Source organism: Anser brachyrhynchus, assembly GCF_964034855.1.
Source record: "Anser brachyrhynchus genome assembly, chromosome: 17".
In the NCBI taxonomy this organism is placed as follows: domain Eukaryota; kingdom Metazoa; phylum Chordata; class Aves; order Anseriformes; family Anatidae; genus Anser; species Anser brachyrhynchus.
Window position 1 is genome coordinate 5,452,492 of NC_137710.1, and position 15,994 is coordinate 5,468,485.

General features: G+C 40.0%; 1 protein-coding gene across 9 annotated transcripts in view; it reads right to left on the minus strand.

Annotated features, from left to right (window-relative positions):
* Positions 1 to 15,994, minus strand: part of TMEM132D (transmembrane protein 132D) — a 288,698-nt gene that overhangs the window by 244,332 nt on the left and 28,372 nt on the right. For 2 of the 9 annotated variants that reach the window (XM_080559645.1, XM_080559656.1), the window contains exon 1: positions 4,332 to 4,546. The exons of the other annotated variants lie outside the window; for them this stretch is intronic. In XM_080559645.1, the coding sequence (XP_080415771.1) occupies positions 4,332 to 4,410 (79 nt within the window). In that variant the 5' untranslated portion in view covers positions 4,411 to 4,546. Of the gene's footprint in view, positions 1 to 4,331; positions 4,547 to 15,994 lie in introns of those variants that run through there. 9 annotated transcript variants of the gene reach the window in all.

The window sequence follows — 15,994 nt, forward strand, 5'->3', positions numbered from 1 at the left end:
CTCAAAAAACAGTAAATTTAATGCAGCTGGGACAATATACAAAAACTTCGGTTTCATGGGAACAGCTTGAACCCTAAGCTAGAAAGATTTCTTTTATCTTCTGAATTTTCAAGCTAACTTTTTTGATTTCTGCACATAGACAAAGCCTAAGAGAAAAAAATCTTACTGACCGTACCTGTACTTTATGTTCATCTAAGCAGTGGCCACCTGAAATCGGCACGCAGTGAATTTTCTGTACATATCAACTGCACAGCAAGAGCAGCAGGTGCCTGGGTCAACAGTGTTACTTCGAGAAAAAACACGTCCCTCATCATCACCATCAAAATCTGTCAACATGAATTGAAATTCAATTCTGAACTCCTGTCTAGTCACCATCAAGAGGGAAGGGGAAAAAAAGAATACATATCTTAAATCAAATAGAATAATCTTCAATTTTAATCCCATATACAACACCATTTTCCATTCCTATGTGGTCAGCATTCCAGAGTAATCATACAAAGTAAGTAGTGCTGAAACACAGGTTGTTGCACTCCTCAGATTTTCATTTTCCATGTTTCTACTTATACTACGTTCACAGTGCACTTCAATGTCAGTGAAAGATCTACACACACACATCTTCAGAAATGGCCCACAGCACTCTGGAAGATGGAACACAACCAGGGAGCACAGCTGTCTTGTTCTTTGTACACCACTGCCAGTGGATGCACAAGTGAAATTAAAATGAGGTAATATGACTTCCTATATAGCTACAATTCACAAAGATATAATCCACTGAAATCATAACTTCATTATTTCAGCAATTACTGTGGACAGAATGACATATTCTGATAGTAAGTATCATCAGGAAATGAGTAAAACTACATAGAGAAAGCCAAAGAGAGTTTGTCCATGATGAAACAAAGCTATTCTATACTATAAGATTCAATGGATAAAAAGAGGGTCCAAAGAATACTGTAACATGAATAATTTCAAAGGAAACAGTAGCAAATTAAATCCAAATATCCTCATATTTATCTCCTGTAATGCAGCCAAAGCTAAATGTTTGAGGGTTTGGTTTCTGGGAGGTTTTTTCCCCCAGCTTTCCTATAGCAAGAGACTGGCATTGCTGCAAATGGAGTATCCACAACTCTAGCCTGTGGGGAACACTCTTCAGGCTATACAAGGTAATCCTGCCTAACACATCTGCCAAGCCTCCATACTGATAAGAGCTGAGAGAAAAAGAAAATCAAAACAGCAGCTACGTGGCCTGAGATCTCCTTAGAAAGCGACTTGCAGGAAGATTTCAGCCCAGGATGACAGAGAACGTGGAACGCTCAGCAGAACACAGGCAGAAAGTCACTACAGTATTCTCTTGTTTTGTTTCTCTTAGCTTATAATTCATTTCAAATTTCTCATCTATGCATGCTTTTGTTGTTGTTTTTATTTGACAGCAAATATCCATAGTGTAAAAGGCTCCTCAGTCTTAAGTCTCACAATATACATCCAAAATTTGTTTAGCTACTTTCAGGAGATGTTCAGTTCAATACAGACTTAGGCCAAGCATGGAATCTAGTGTTCAAGTAAATATTAAGTTTTCACTCTACTCCAGAGAAGCTAATGAGAGGTTTCCACCTTAAACAAGGAACAAAATGCCCACGTTATTGTGCCTGTTGTATTAGTCTGTGTTTTCGTTAATACCACCTGGGTTTGGCTATTTTTCAGCTGAAGATTTCCAAAGAATTTTTTCACAGCTGATACCAAGTAGCAAAACACCCAGCTGACTGCCGGCAAGCACTGGCTCCCTAGGACTGAGTCAAAAAAACTCCCTGTTGAGGACAAAGCTGTAAAATGCAGCTGCCTCCTTAACTACAGTTATATAGCATTATAATCTCTCTCTCTGTACACATACATGTATACACACACACATTTAGGCTGTACATCATTTTAAATACATAGACTATATCATCAGTGACAAATTGTTCCAATAAGAACACAAAGCTCACTATAGAAAACAACATTTTACTTCTCAAGCTGGAGCTATTTCCTCCATATATAAGATAAAAGCAAAGCAAAACCACAACAGTATTCTCAAGTCTTCAGCATTATTACCTGAAACATTTGGAAACTGTGCAGGAAGAAGGTGCGTTGCCATGGTTCTGCGTAATCAGGCACAGACCTACACACAATAGACAGCTGATTGCTGTTGCAGGTTAAAAGATTTGGTATCTCTTTAGAAAAACTTTGTCATCATGCCATAAATGAGTTTTTCTATTAGTAACAGAACGGCATCAAAGAAACATGCCCTGCAGCAGTAAACGAGTCTGATTTATATTTTTGTTTTGTTTTCATCTTCTTACAGCGATTGAGGGGGAAATCAACCTTATGCATTGCCTAGTAAATCTAAACCTACTGTAAATCTCTAGAACTCTCTGGTCTCTTCAAAGTACTAATGCATAGTAGCGCAGCTGGAGTCTGTTACTTCATATGGGGACAGACAATCACATTAAAGCTAGATATCTGTATTACCAAACAGCAGAGTCCCAGCTACCACACAGTACTGTGTGGGATGTCCGAAGTGCAAAATAAATAGCACAGAAAATGCCAGTAATTCTAACGGAATCTTGGGGAAAAGTGGGATTTAATGGGAAATATCAGATTTAATGGGACTTCATAATGCATAGAAAAATCTCACTGATCAGTCTCTATAGTATTCTTTTCAACCTGAGAGACCTCCTTTCCTTGTCTAATTTTCTGCCTATGTTTATCTTTCAAAGGAGAAGTAACATTTAAAAATAAAATCATACATGAATGTTATAATTGCTGAGCTGGCAATAAAGCAAGCACTGTACCCTGTAGGTCTTAAATGCCACTTCTACTCCAACCTTGGAATAAGCTGCAATCTCAGTCAAGCCCTCTGTTAGTGCAGCGTTAAGGCTGCAAACTGAAACACGCAAAAAAGAAAAAAAAAAGTTAAGATTCTTACTGCATTCTTAGCCTATCCAAAGTACTGATATTGCTCATAATAAAATACATACTTTGCAGCCTAGCTGGGTAATCAAAAGCTACTGGTGTGCCATGTGAATGAAGTAATCTTTTCAACAGACTTAGACTTCCAATCCCTGCTGCTAATGCATTTCCAATTGCAACTTTAAAACTGTACTTATGTAGGCACTGCATTTAGGTAACATTTGAGGAGACTTATAATTTTGTTTCTTTCTTTCTCAACCTGTTCTAAGGAAAGAAGGAGACGTGAATTTTACATAGGGAACCGCCACAGAAAGAGACAGCTGTGTACTTTGCCTTCTGGCGGTAAACTCAATATTGGATAGAAAATAATTAGTAAAAATAACTCACTTTAGAAAAAAGTGGTGATATCTTGACGTGTGAAAGTGTTAAGAGTAATTAATACAGTTTTTAAATAGTGATCTGTCTCTAAGCAGAACTCTATCAGTATGTTTGCAAACTCATAAATTAAATGCATATGCTATTATTCCTCATGGAAGAGCAAACATGCAAGCTTTAATCTTGTTTTCCTGCCAAGATACTGCTGTTAACGTGCAATGCCTTTGCAGTACACATGTATACTTGTCCTAACTTACATTACACTGGAATGCTCATCTCAATTAAGTACTGCAAAAATACATTCACCTTTGGCTGAGGCCATCATTGAAAACTAAGTTCAAAGGAACATTTAAATAGGCACAGACGTGTGCACTGTCCTGTCCACATGCTAGTTTTCTGCTCCTTGCTGTAAGCACTCTTGAGGGCAAGATACCACTGAGGCGTCTGAAGACTTGCTGTCAGGACACTCAAACTCTATTCAGCATGCAGAATGCCAGGCACCTGTTTCAGGCTCTTATCACAGCTTTTAAACATTTCAGCAAGCACGCATTTCTCTGGTCCAGTTAAACGCTGCCAAGTCTGAGATACAGGATTTTTAATTTGACAAATTACACAGAACAGCAGAGCAGCTAACTCTGATAGCCCATACCCTGAAGATTTCAAATTTAAAGACAATAAAACCCTTTGCAATCCAAAGTTGAGTTCCCAGATCAGCTCACCACCAGCATCTACTACAGGATCAAAAATATGCTACGCAGGTAACAAACGTCTCACTAAACGGCTAGGCTGCCACAGTCAAACAAGAATAAATAAATAAATAAATCCTGCCACTGAGGATTTCCCGTCAGGGTACCTTTGTTTTTGACTAACACATGACTCCCCCCCAAGTCTTGCAGTCATGAATTGTGAGCATCAACATTCAAGACATCACAGAGAGAGGGGACAGAGGCTGTGTATGTAAAAATAAACAACAAGATGCAGTGAAACAGACAGAGGAGAGTGAGCCTTACCTTTGGAAAAAACTGCTGCCAGGCTCAAGAGGAGAGGCGACAACAGATGCCCCATATTGCTAATCCCAGAAGTGCACATCCTAGGCTTGGTGGGCAAGTTAGGGCTGAGTTTCACGCACTTTGTAGTCAAAATACAAATCGGTCAGCTGAAGAGGCTGCATTTTCAGCAAAGGTCATCTTGAGAGCGCAAAAGGCATTTCCTTCGGATAGAGGACTTACTTCTTTAGCTTCAGCCCTCCCCTCTCCTCCCTCAAAACAGACGATGCTGAAAGAAAAACCCTCTCCTCTCGGGAAAGAAACAGCAAAGCTATACGAGCGCACCCTCAGCCCCGAGCCGCAGCTGCGGGAGGCGGGCGAGCAGCCCCCTCCGCAGCCCTCCGGGGCCAGGCGCTGGGCAGGGGCCGGGGGCTCGGCGCTCACCCAGCCCGTGCCCGCATCCCGGCGCGCCCAGGGCGCCCAACTTTGTCTTTAGGCGCTGCTGCTCAGCCCGCAAAGCATCCAGGCACGGAGGCAGGGTTGTGTTGCTGTTCGCTTTTTTTTTTTTTTTTTTTTTCTCCTCTTCCCCCCCCTCAAGTTCTCAGTCTCGTCATTGACTTGGTTGACTTTCCGCCAGCGGGGGGCCAGCGGCACGGCCGCGCTCACGGCTCTCGGGGCCGGCGGGGACCTGGAGCCCCAGCGGGGGCAGCGCGGCTGGAGCCCGGCCCGGGACCCGGCACCCCTGCCCCAGCCCCCCCGGCCGCCCGCCTGCGCCGGCCCCGGCCCATCCTCCGCGAGCCGCGGTTGCTGTTTGCGGCGAGGCAGAGCCTTAAGGCGGGAGGCGTCGCGAAAACCCCGAAAAGAGGAGGGAAAGGAGCAGCTAAAGAAGCGCCCCAGCCCCGCCTCGCAGCGGGCAGCCCGGCAGCCCCAATCCGCGGGCAGCGGGGCGCGGAGCGGGGCGGAGCGGGGCGGAGCGGGGCTGCCGGGCCCGGCCCCGGCCCCGGCGCCCCCCCCGGTGTCCCCGCTCCCAGCCCCAGCACCGGGGGACCGGCGGGCCTGGGGGGGCCGGGAGGAGACGAGCCGCCAGGGCACGGCCACAGCCGCGCAGGAGCCGCCCGCGGTGCGGGTGTGTCCCCTGCGCCTCATCCCCCTCTGCCGAGTCCTCATCCCCTGGGGCAGGCGAATGTTGATGCCCAGCGAAACGTGCAGCCAGAACGGGGAAACAGTGAAGATTTGGGAGCAGAACGTGTGATGCACGTTGCAAGAACTGCGGGGAAAACGCCTACATTTGCTCTAAGTGGTGCTCAAAAGAAAGTGCTGGGGAGAGGTAGCTGCCCTGAGGTTTCCCATTGCAGCAGGTGTGAGTGCCAGAACCATTCAGCTAGCCCAAACCTTCGGTCAGGCTCAGTAATGAGACTTGTATTGCACTTGGCAGATAGAATGGCAGCAAAATGTAATCTACTACAGCGCTAGCTAAAGAAAAAAAAAAAAGTAGCTTCGAGAACTTATAACTACTTTCTCCCTTCATGGAGCACATGTTTGGGAATGATAAAAACGTTCTTTTTATATTACCAGCTGCATGGCTGAAGCTTTAAAACAGGTCAAAATGAACTAAGGCTGCATACACTGTTTGCCAACACTCAGAAATACACAATCAACGATGCAATGAGAAAAAGCAGTATTTTGTGTGACAGCACAGAATCATTCTAGATCACATCAGTCTTAGAAGTATCACCAATCCCAGAGAGGTTTGCCGGTCCTGAACTGAAACAAACCTTTAGAAATGGTGTTATGTCTGAAACAGGCATGCCATCTTTGAACATCTGCTCTCTGAAGAAAGAAAAAAATGCTATTGACATGATATGTTGTCGCCAAAAACTACAGTATTGTCCAACTCAGAAGAATTGTTATTAATTAATAGTCTCTATCCAAGATAAAACCATCATCACTTGGGGAAGCCAATGCCCAGCTTCATTCAGTAGGCAGGTGACATAGGCCAGCACAATAAACAGTTAACCTGTGTTCTGGTGGATAAAGAAGAGCTTCGTATATTCTATGAAAAATGCAAAGAAGGAATAGCTTTCTCTCCAGATGTGCGTGGGGGGAGTTGTTGCCAGCGTTTCTTTAAGAAGAAAAAATAGCTTTTCCTGGAATTAAAAAATAAGACTATTTTCTCCTTACTTTTAGAGCTTCTGGCTCTATGGCCAGTACATGGCTTTTGCTTTCTGTCATTTTGGGCAACATTTGGTGATATTTTGTCCTACTGCCTTCCATCACTCAGTGATGACTAGACAAATAGAATGGCAGCAGCAGTTGTAGAACCGCACAGTTTTAATGCCAGCTCTACTATATTTGTAAGATTACATTCTTTCCCTTTTCATTTTGCAATGCTGCTATTGAAACAGCAGATTTGGAAGCTCTTGTTTAAATTTCCAGCAAAAATGTGGGAACTAGGAATCCTTTATCCACGTCCAGAATGATGCTACTCACTGAACAGATTTCTAAGTTTAGCATTGTGAATGATATATACTTTTTTAATTTAAACTATTATTTTTCCTTAATGTTTTTAAAAGTCACTCTAAAAGGTCAGTAACCCATTATTAAATTTTATGCTTCACCACCCTTCTCTCTCCAAAGCGCTCGGCAGACATTTTACGTTCAGCAGGCAGTAATGGGCACATGGTGTTTTGTCAACATCCTCCTCCCCTGCCGCTACCCCTTTACCCCCAGGAGCCAGCTCTGGCTCTCAGGCCTTCCCGAGGCTGACCCAGTTAGCAACATGCTGATGCCTCCCGTCCTGCCAGAAGTGAGCATACTCCTTCCTTGCATTTGCCTGGCAACCCCTGTACAGCACGAATCCTCCCTTTGCTTCATGGGCATTTGAGCGACGTGACAGCAGAAGGTTAGGCCACTTGCTGGGTTTCATTCTGCATGGGGGCTGTCCAGTTCTGGGGCCTCCCTGTGAGTGCAGGCGACAATGCTTCAGCACCACAAACTCTAGCCGGGGCATCTAACACTTTGCAATTAGCAATGGAAAGCTCTTCTAGACACCAGCCACAGAAAAATCACATCAATTCACGCTATTCAGTAATGAGAAAGCATCTTTCTGTTTTTTTGGCAAGTATGCCTAATCTTTTCTGGGTAATTAATGCAACTAATCGTGAAGGAAGAACTGGCTTTAGGAAAACACAAGAGACAATGAAGGGTCTTCCAGAAGTGCATCTCCACAACCTATGACTAACTATAACAGTAGAAATCCATCCAACAAATTAATGAGAAAATCTATTGTTACCCTGAGACTTCTTGTTTCATCTTCAATGCGATCTATCAACTGATAAATATAATCTGCTTTATGTAATTAAAATTACTAATTGTTCTAATCAGTTTATTGATTCTTCTTTTTTTTTGTTTTATTCATTTATTTTGTTTTAGAGACATTCCCTCATTAACAGGCTAGAAGTACAAGTCTAGAAGAGGTCTTATGGACACAGCAAAGAGTCACAGACTAAAGAGAAGACCAAAGCCAGGTGGACTGGGGAAAAAATGTTTCTTTGCCCGCTATTCTACACTCCTATGTATTTCCACGTCAGTTGGAAATTTTGCTCAGTATCTTACTAAGTGTTTTAGAGGTGGAAAAAATATTTATATAAAGATATGGAAACAGAGAATGTGTCCAGTGATCTGAAAGCAAACAATCCATTTCAAAAGCCAATTGCATTCTAATAATTCTCTCTGTGTCCACAGACCTGGAATAGCAGGGCATATTACTGACTCTCCTAAATTGAGCGGTTACACATTTTTCTCCAAAAATATTTTTCACTTTCCATTAAATCAAGAGAAAAATCCTGGCACTGCTGAAGTCAGCACATACTTTACCATTGATTTTTACAGACAGATTTTTATCCGCTCTTCCCCCCCACACACACTCACACATTGCTTGAAGATTGCACAGAGGGCCTTGAAATGGATTATCTGGGCTTGTTACTGCACAACATCCAAAATAAAGAGCAATTAGAATCAGATTCAGAAGATGAAAAGGAATCAGCATGATCAGTTTGACCTCCTGGCAATTTTATACAATTTAATGTGTTGTCTTCAAAACATTTAATAGGCATGAAGCAGCAGGTGTACTGTGACTGCTGCTCATAAAGCAAAACACAAGTTGCTCCACTTATGGAAGTTGCTGTTTTATTTTTCTATCACTCATTTCTTCATCACATCTATCTGTGGTCTCTTCCCTCTGTTTGGGTTAGGCAGAGTCTTTCAGGAAGGGACTTCTTTGTTGCAAGCGCACACTATGTGGCAGCCAGCTGAGTCACGGGCAGCAGCTGAAGCCTGTTTGTGATGCTCCCACATGAATAATATGAAAATCAGATGGAGATAATGGAAGACACCACAAAGACCAAACTGAGTCACACTCTTCAATTTCATATTAATGTCTGGATCTTTCTCCCTTTTGACATTAACCAGAGCTTAGATTTTTGTTTCAGTGACAGCAGGATGAAGCATTAAATCTTCAATTTGTTTGAAACTAATTCTCATCTGTACACTCATACCACAGAAATAAATAATAATAATAAAAAAATAAAATCACTTGGTTTGCTTACAATGCTTTTGTTGTATGAGAAAAGCAGATTCAGTTCAAAATCTTCACCAGGCTGAAATAAAAATCTATCTGACAGCTTGTAGTTCCACTGTCAACGGTAATACCCCTTGGAGTGCCTATCTCTTTAATGATCAAACGCTAACCTCGGTGGTGAACAGTATTCCTATCAGGCTACTTTATGTTGCTGGGCTTGCTGTCAGTTCACAATAGCTGGAAAAAGGAGATGATGTCAGTCAGTTTTCTCTCTCCCTTACTTGTTTCCAATGAAAACTCAGAAATAGCTTAGTTCCAAATGAGTTCCAAAAGTGACAAAGAACCTTATCACAACACAGCTAGGCTGTTATCAGCCGAATCAGCAGCTCCCTAATAGACGAAAAGTGTATCTAAGAGGGCTTTTTTATTTGAATTAATGAACTAATATATTAACCTGCTTCATCTGATGGTAGGATTTTAAAAGCTGCTTTGGCTGCAAGTTACTGTACTCGCAGTACAATAAAGTGCACTGATTTATATGGACCAAATCTTGTAAGATGCAGAGGCCAACTTGAGTAAGAGCTCAATAAATAAGCTATCCAGTAAGTGTGCACATCAGGAAAAAGAAAATCACTAAAGGAAGAAATATATATATCATGAGAAAATTAGTAGGCACAAACAAAACTCCAGCTTCCTGGCTGGGTTGAACTGAAGCCTCCAGAGCAGTGAAACGCTATGTACTGGTGTAACTGGTGCTTCCTGAGTTGCAATGGGTGAAGTAATCTCAGTGGCTGGAGAACACGCAAGTGTAAACATGTGACAGTGCCCAATGTGAAACCCAGTAATATTCTCAGCGGCGTAACTTTCAAACTGACAGCTGTTTTTAGCAGCAGACAGCATGAAGTAACAGAACTGAGGATGTTGCCGTAACTATTCTGAGACATAACTAAAGGCAAGTAAACGTGATGTCTTACAAGCTTCTGAGATGGCAAAACCCATTTAAAATTACTCTGGAGGTGATTTGCCTGCTGACAAATTTCCTTAGTTTTGGCATACCTTTGTTGATATGAAATGAACAGAGGAATGGGACAGCCACAGTGGTCTAAAGCAGATGTACAGTCAAGAATGCAAGAACAAGACTGAAATAGATAATAATTCCCTTGAATGCTCCCTCAGCTTCCAACACCTAAGGCACAGGTAGCCACTGTGTACTTTGAAGCCCTCAGCAACTTTTTTTTTTTTACGTCTCCCCTTGAACCCTCGCTAACTTTCGCACCAACATCTTGGTCCACAAGAGAAGCAATTCCATAGCCTAACTGCACTCTACAGGCAGGGCCATCCCCCACAGCCCTCGCTGCCCACTCTGCATCCAAAACTTTCTGCAGGAAAAGCAGCAATCGATCAATCCCAGTCCTCTCTTTTCATGACATTTTTGACTTTACAGACATCTGCCACATCCCTTCTGCTATTATGGCTGAAATACCAACCTTTACTATATGCTAGTGTTGTTTTGACAAGGAATAGGACCCAACCCATCATCCCTTAAAAGCCTACAATGCTTTCAGTATGAACCAGAAATAGAATCCTTGCTGTTTTAAAAATATCCTTATCTTTATATAGACTGAATTAGAAACTTTTAATGAGAATGCCTCAGCACGTGGTATATAGAAAAAAAAGTATTTTCTGTCTTCCCTGCTGAATTCCATCCCGTTTTCCACTTTTAATTAATAAGCTATTATTGATTGTGATTTTGATGACCTACAGAGTTTGTTTTTTTTTTTAATTCATCATTTAGACGTTCACTTTTAATGGAAACAAATATTGAAAATACAGCAATTTTTGTTAAAAGGACTAGAAAATACAGCTTTATGCTTAATCATATGATGATTTTTTAGTATAATGGTCATGAAATACACTAATTATAGTTTTTTTACACATCACTGTGACTAGGGGCTAGATAATCAGTGATCAGAATTTTTTTTTTTTTTGAGAAAAATTCACGTTTTGCACCCACCTCCTAGAATCCAGATGCACAGGCACAGCATTTGCTAGTGCCACGTACTGGGAGCTGTGTTTAAAAGGTGTGCAGTTTCTCAAGACCAAGTGAAACATGGGCATAATTACTTCTAGGCTGACTGCATCTTAGAATGAAATACACAAAGAAACACAGAACAACCTACGAATTTGGCAGAAGCAAGAAATTGAAATACATGAAGAAAAACAGCAACAGTTTGCAATCTTTCATAAACACATCTTTGTAAACACATATGGTGTCTACTTATATGTATACATTAGACCTTAAAACGCTTGCCTGTTTGGGAGACAAATATTACTGAACTTCATAGCAAAATAGGCTTGCTACTAAGACCAAAATCAACTATGTTTTCTACTAGATGCTTGCTAATGATGGAGTGCTAGTGACCCCTAGTGCTATTTTTTTTTTTTTTCTGTGAAGCTTGAACCTGAGACTCCTTATGGGAAGCACAGCATATTTTCTTTTCTAAAATTTATTAGGAATTGGAATCTACTGAAATACATAACAGAAAAAAGTGTGAAGATAAAGAAACAGTAAAACAAAAGCATTAAAATAAAAAGCAGTACTTCCAGTTTGTAAAGTTGGAGCACTGATACACCCCACTGCTCAATATGGTTTAAAAAAATAGAATTTCTTAAATTAACAGAGCACACATTATTTTGAAGTATACAGAAAATGTCTATTTCCCTTCCTGGAGCTCTATTAAATATTAAAAACATTTTGTTCCTCAAATTACTGTCAATTGAATAATAATGTTTGAAATATTTTTATCTGTGTACAGAATTCTATGTATCTTAAATTACACTATATTAAGGGTTGATCCATAAAGTCTAAGTCTTTAATAAATTTCTAATGAAGGATAAACAATTGTTATATCTGATGGGTTTTGTTAGCTGCTTATAGCTAACCTGACATTGAAGTGTTTATTAGAGTTTTTAGTATTATAGCCATGTTGTAATGCTACTACAGCATATTTATTGGTTCTGTATAATCTATTTATGCATAGAAGATTAAAATAAGTGTAGCAAAATGAGGAGGTATATAGAGCCAAATTCAAACCTACTCTAGAAGTGTAGCTTTAAAAACTAAATCTAGTTTTCTGATTTATTTATCATCATTTTATTTTAGTTCTTGAGATGTTCTCATTTTCAGTAATTTTTCAGGCCTCATAACCATTATTTTTGTGCAGTAAATTCTTAATCAGCCATGTGGAATAAACAGGAAGTAGAAGGATTCATGATGCTTATAATATACATATTTACTTTTCAAGCCTTCCTTAAAGAAGGCAAATATTGCACACAGTTCAACTCACACTCAAATTTTTGCCTTTTTTCTCCTCCAAACCCTCATTCTTATCACAGATGGGAGACCATATGGTAGGAAGCCCTTACAGTATATTGGAAACAGCTTCCACATTATAGTAGATTTCATATTGAATCTGCAGAGTCAGTAAATAAGAGGAAGCAACTGAAGATATCTAGAGTATTTTAACCTTCTCACTATAAACATTGGCTGTCCTTGCAGATTAAGCTGCTGAAGAAGGAAATTGGGGAGGGGAAAATTACACTAGCTCCATGAATGTACAGAAAAAAAAAAAAAAAGAAAAACACCTTTGAAAGTAAGGTTCTATTAACAAGATTTAAAATTGCATGCTAAATTGGAAAGCCAAGGGATTCACTGGTAATGAATTTAGAGCAACAAAACCAAAAGAAAAGTAAAGGGAGAGAATTAGATAATAAGATGGTTTAGGAGATTTAATAATAATAATAACAACAACAATAACGGCTTGATCCTAAATAGGGTTTACCAGGACTACCTTCTGATGTTTAAAATTCCACCTGAAGGGAGTTGTTGACATTCAGTCTGGAGACACTGATCTAATGAGCGGTCCCCAACCCTCCAGAGTGGCACCAGTTTGCTGCCTGTTACATTTGTTTTGTGAATAAAAGCTGCAAAACAACTCCAACAGCCTACAAAAGCCCATATGGAGGAAGTGAATGTTTGGTTTTCCCTTTCAGTTTCTACTGGGAAAATGAAGTGTAAATTTTTAAATCCATTGAACTGAATTGATACTGCACTCCAATGTATCATAGGAGAAATGGTCCTGCCATGAAGCCTTGCTGATAGAGAATGGGCAGATGAAGTAGTCAAACTGCAATTTTCTCAAGGAACCAGATAGCATAGATTAATGTCATGCCAACTTAAAGGAAGAAAACAAAACAACACAGAAGAGTATTGATGAGTCAGCTTGACTCTCTATCCTCCAAAGTAGTGTGGTTTTATTATTCCCCATGACAAAATCAGATAGGCAAATGCCTTTCCCAAAGAAAAACTTTTATATATATTAACAAATTGTTTCCAAGTAATCAATCAAACATCAGTCACCAGATATCTTATTGTAAGCAGCTTGTTGTTCTATATTTAAAGGCCCTCCCACAACTGCCATCCAGCTGAAATGCATTTGGAAGAAAACACTACAGAAGAGCACTGACTTTTTTTTCCCATTGAGCTGAACAATGTTAATTCGAATGTATGTTTGCATCTACAAATTCCTTTCCTCCATGTAGCTTGTATTTCCATGATTTGGGCTGTCACTCAGGGTGTTATTCATGCACTTACACAGACAGAGGCTTGAAAACTGCAGCATTTTCTGTAGCGTTTGCTACCAAAAAATGACAGATTATGCTTATTTTCTCATAACCCTGAAAGAAATCCAAGTACTTTAGCCACCAAACCTTGAGCAAGCTTGTTAGTTTGCAATATAATGCGGCAGCTCTTCAAAATGCTGGTCTATCCATAACCTATCCTGTTTCAACCAGTGTGAAGCCAGTAAGGGATGCCTAAAATCAAGGTCAACATGGTAATTAAATGCAGACCAAAACTTCCTGTGAAGTGGCATTATTCTGAACACCATTTTAAGTTCTGTGTATCTTTGGGAGCACTGAACTGAGTACTGACACCTTTCAAGTCACCTTTGTTCCACCTAAGTCAGTCATTGCTGATGGAAATTGCTTGAAGTTTAATTCATTTTTGCTTCCTGATAAGCCCAGGATCAGGCCCTGCGCATGACAGCCTTGTCTGTGCTGCTGCTCTCGCTGCTGTGAAATCGTTCTTCAGACAAAACTCCTCTGCAAAGGTTTCTAGGGCCTCAGCTGTATCCTACTGCTCCCTTAGGGTTCAAAAACACCTAGTTTTAAAAGAATCTATATTTCTTTCTCTGAAAACTCATTTCAGTCTAACAGGTGAGGATATTGAGTCCATGCAAATGCCTAAATGCTGTAATATGAGTATAAAAATAAAACACAGCAAAGTTTGCAGCTACCTGCTCACAGTCTATTGAGGACAAACACAGCTTAGAGAGCACCTTAGTGGCTAAGGCCATTAACAGCTAGTTTTTCCTGAGGTTAATGAACAGAAGCAAACATCTTCTATAGAGTTAATGCTCCCAGGAAATGCCCTGAGTCATGATCATTACTGTGATTTACATTCAGTAATAATGCTTTGCATTCAATTTATAGCATTTTCCATCTCAGAATGGCTTACAAATATAACAATATTCTTATTTTTACATCTTAAGAAGATGGAAATTTTAAACAGAATGGGAAATGAAGTAACACAGCTAGATTACAAAACAGCATAGTACAGTTTCAAACGAAACACGGATTTTCTTAGTTATATCTAATCATCAGGTGTTTCTAAAAATAAAAAATAATTTTTAAAAAGTACTGTGCCACATTTTCATTTCTCTAATTAGCTTTATATGTGCACCAGAGCTGTGCAGAAGACAGTTCAATTTCAGAAAGGATTTTAAATTTGATTCACTACATAAAATTCTTTTCTTTCTGTATCAACGTTTATAACAAATACCAAAGCGATCTATAAAAAAAAAATGAAGACATCATAAATTGAAAGACAAAAACATTTCAATGCTGTGGATTTAACTATCTTTCCTAGTATTCTTCTCCAAAACAAGACTCCAGTTAAACTGACCAAAGCTCTTGAGAGATTTGTATATCAGCAGAACCAAATGCTGTTCCATTTATGTTTCTCTGACCAGTGTGAATGGCAGTATGATGCCTGTAAGCAGATTAATTGTGAAGGGATGAACATTGAGGAAAAGGTACTATAAGAGTAAATATACCATGACAGAGCCTAGCTCTTAATACTTGAAAGAGAGATATTAGAGTTATTGTATGCCTAGTTTTTAAAAACATCAGCCCTCACCAGTAGCCCAATAGTCAAGCAGGAATTTAGGAATGCTTATGAGTAAATGACGTTATAATCACAATAGTGCAAATGCATAAGGAAAACAAGGCAGAGGAATACATGAAACATTTGTACAAGTTTGAAAAACAGATAAATTTCAGGTAATCTATTTTCTCTTCAGACTTGAAGTACAAATTTCAAAGTTAAATAGAAGTCAATGATGTGACAGCTCAAGTAAAACTCCACGAAGATACATAGAAGACAAAGAATGATATTTCTTTTCTCTGTTAGGAAGATCAACAAGAACACTCAGCTCCTTCATGTCACAGTAAAAATAGCATTACTAACTGTAGCACATTCATGACCTCTCTCTGGAACAGTCTTTGAGGACCAGTGACGGATGCTCAACATTGTTTCACTTTGATCACTACCGTGTATTAAAATCAGTGGTGCAGTTGAGAGACCTGATGGTTAGAGGTACTGAGGTACCATTAGTCCTCTGTAGCTCTAATTGAGCAATACCCCCACACACATACACACCCACAATGTTTTTATTTAAAAGCCAGTAGAGATACGGTGCTGATGCATTGTGCAAATTGCCACGACATCTCTGATATTTTATCGTAAGCGCATGACAAGCATTTTATTACAAGCACAACAGCCTACTACACCTGCATCAAAGTCTCAACCATACATAACCGTTTTTTAATTTCTTCACCTAGCTGAAGCTTGTTTTCCAGCTAGAAGAAAAGACCAGGAGCTTTCTAAAGCAGAGGGGAAGTAATTCTCCTCTAGTCCAATCTTTAGAAGAAGCAGGAAGAAGTTAATGAGCCCTCTTTTACATAATTAGGCCTCTAGCAGGATGTC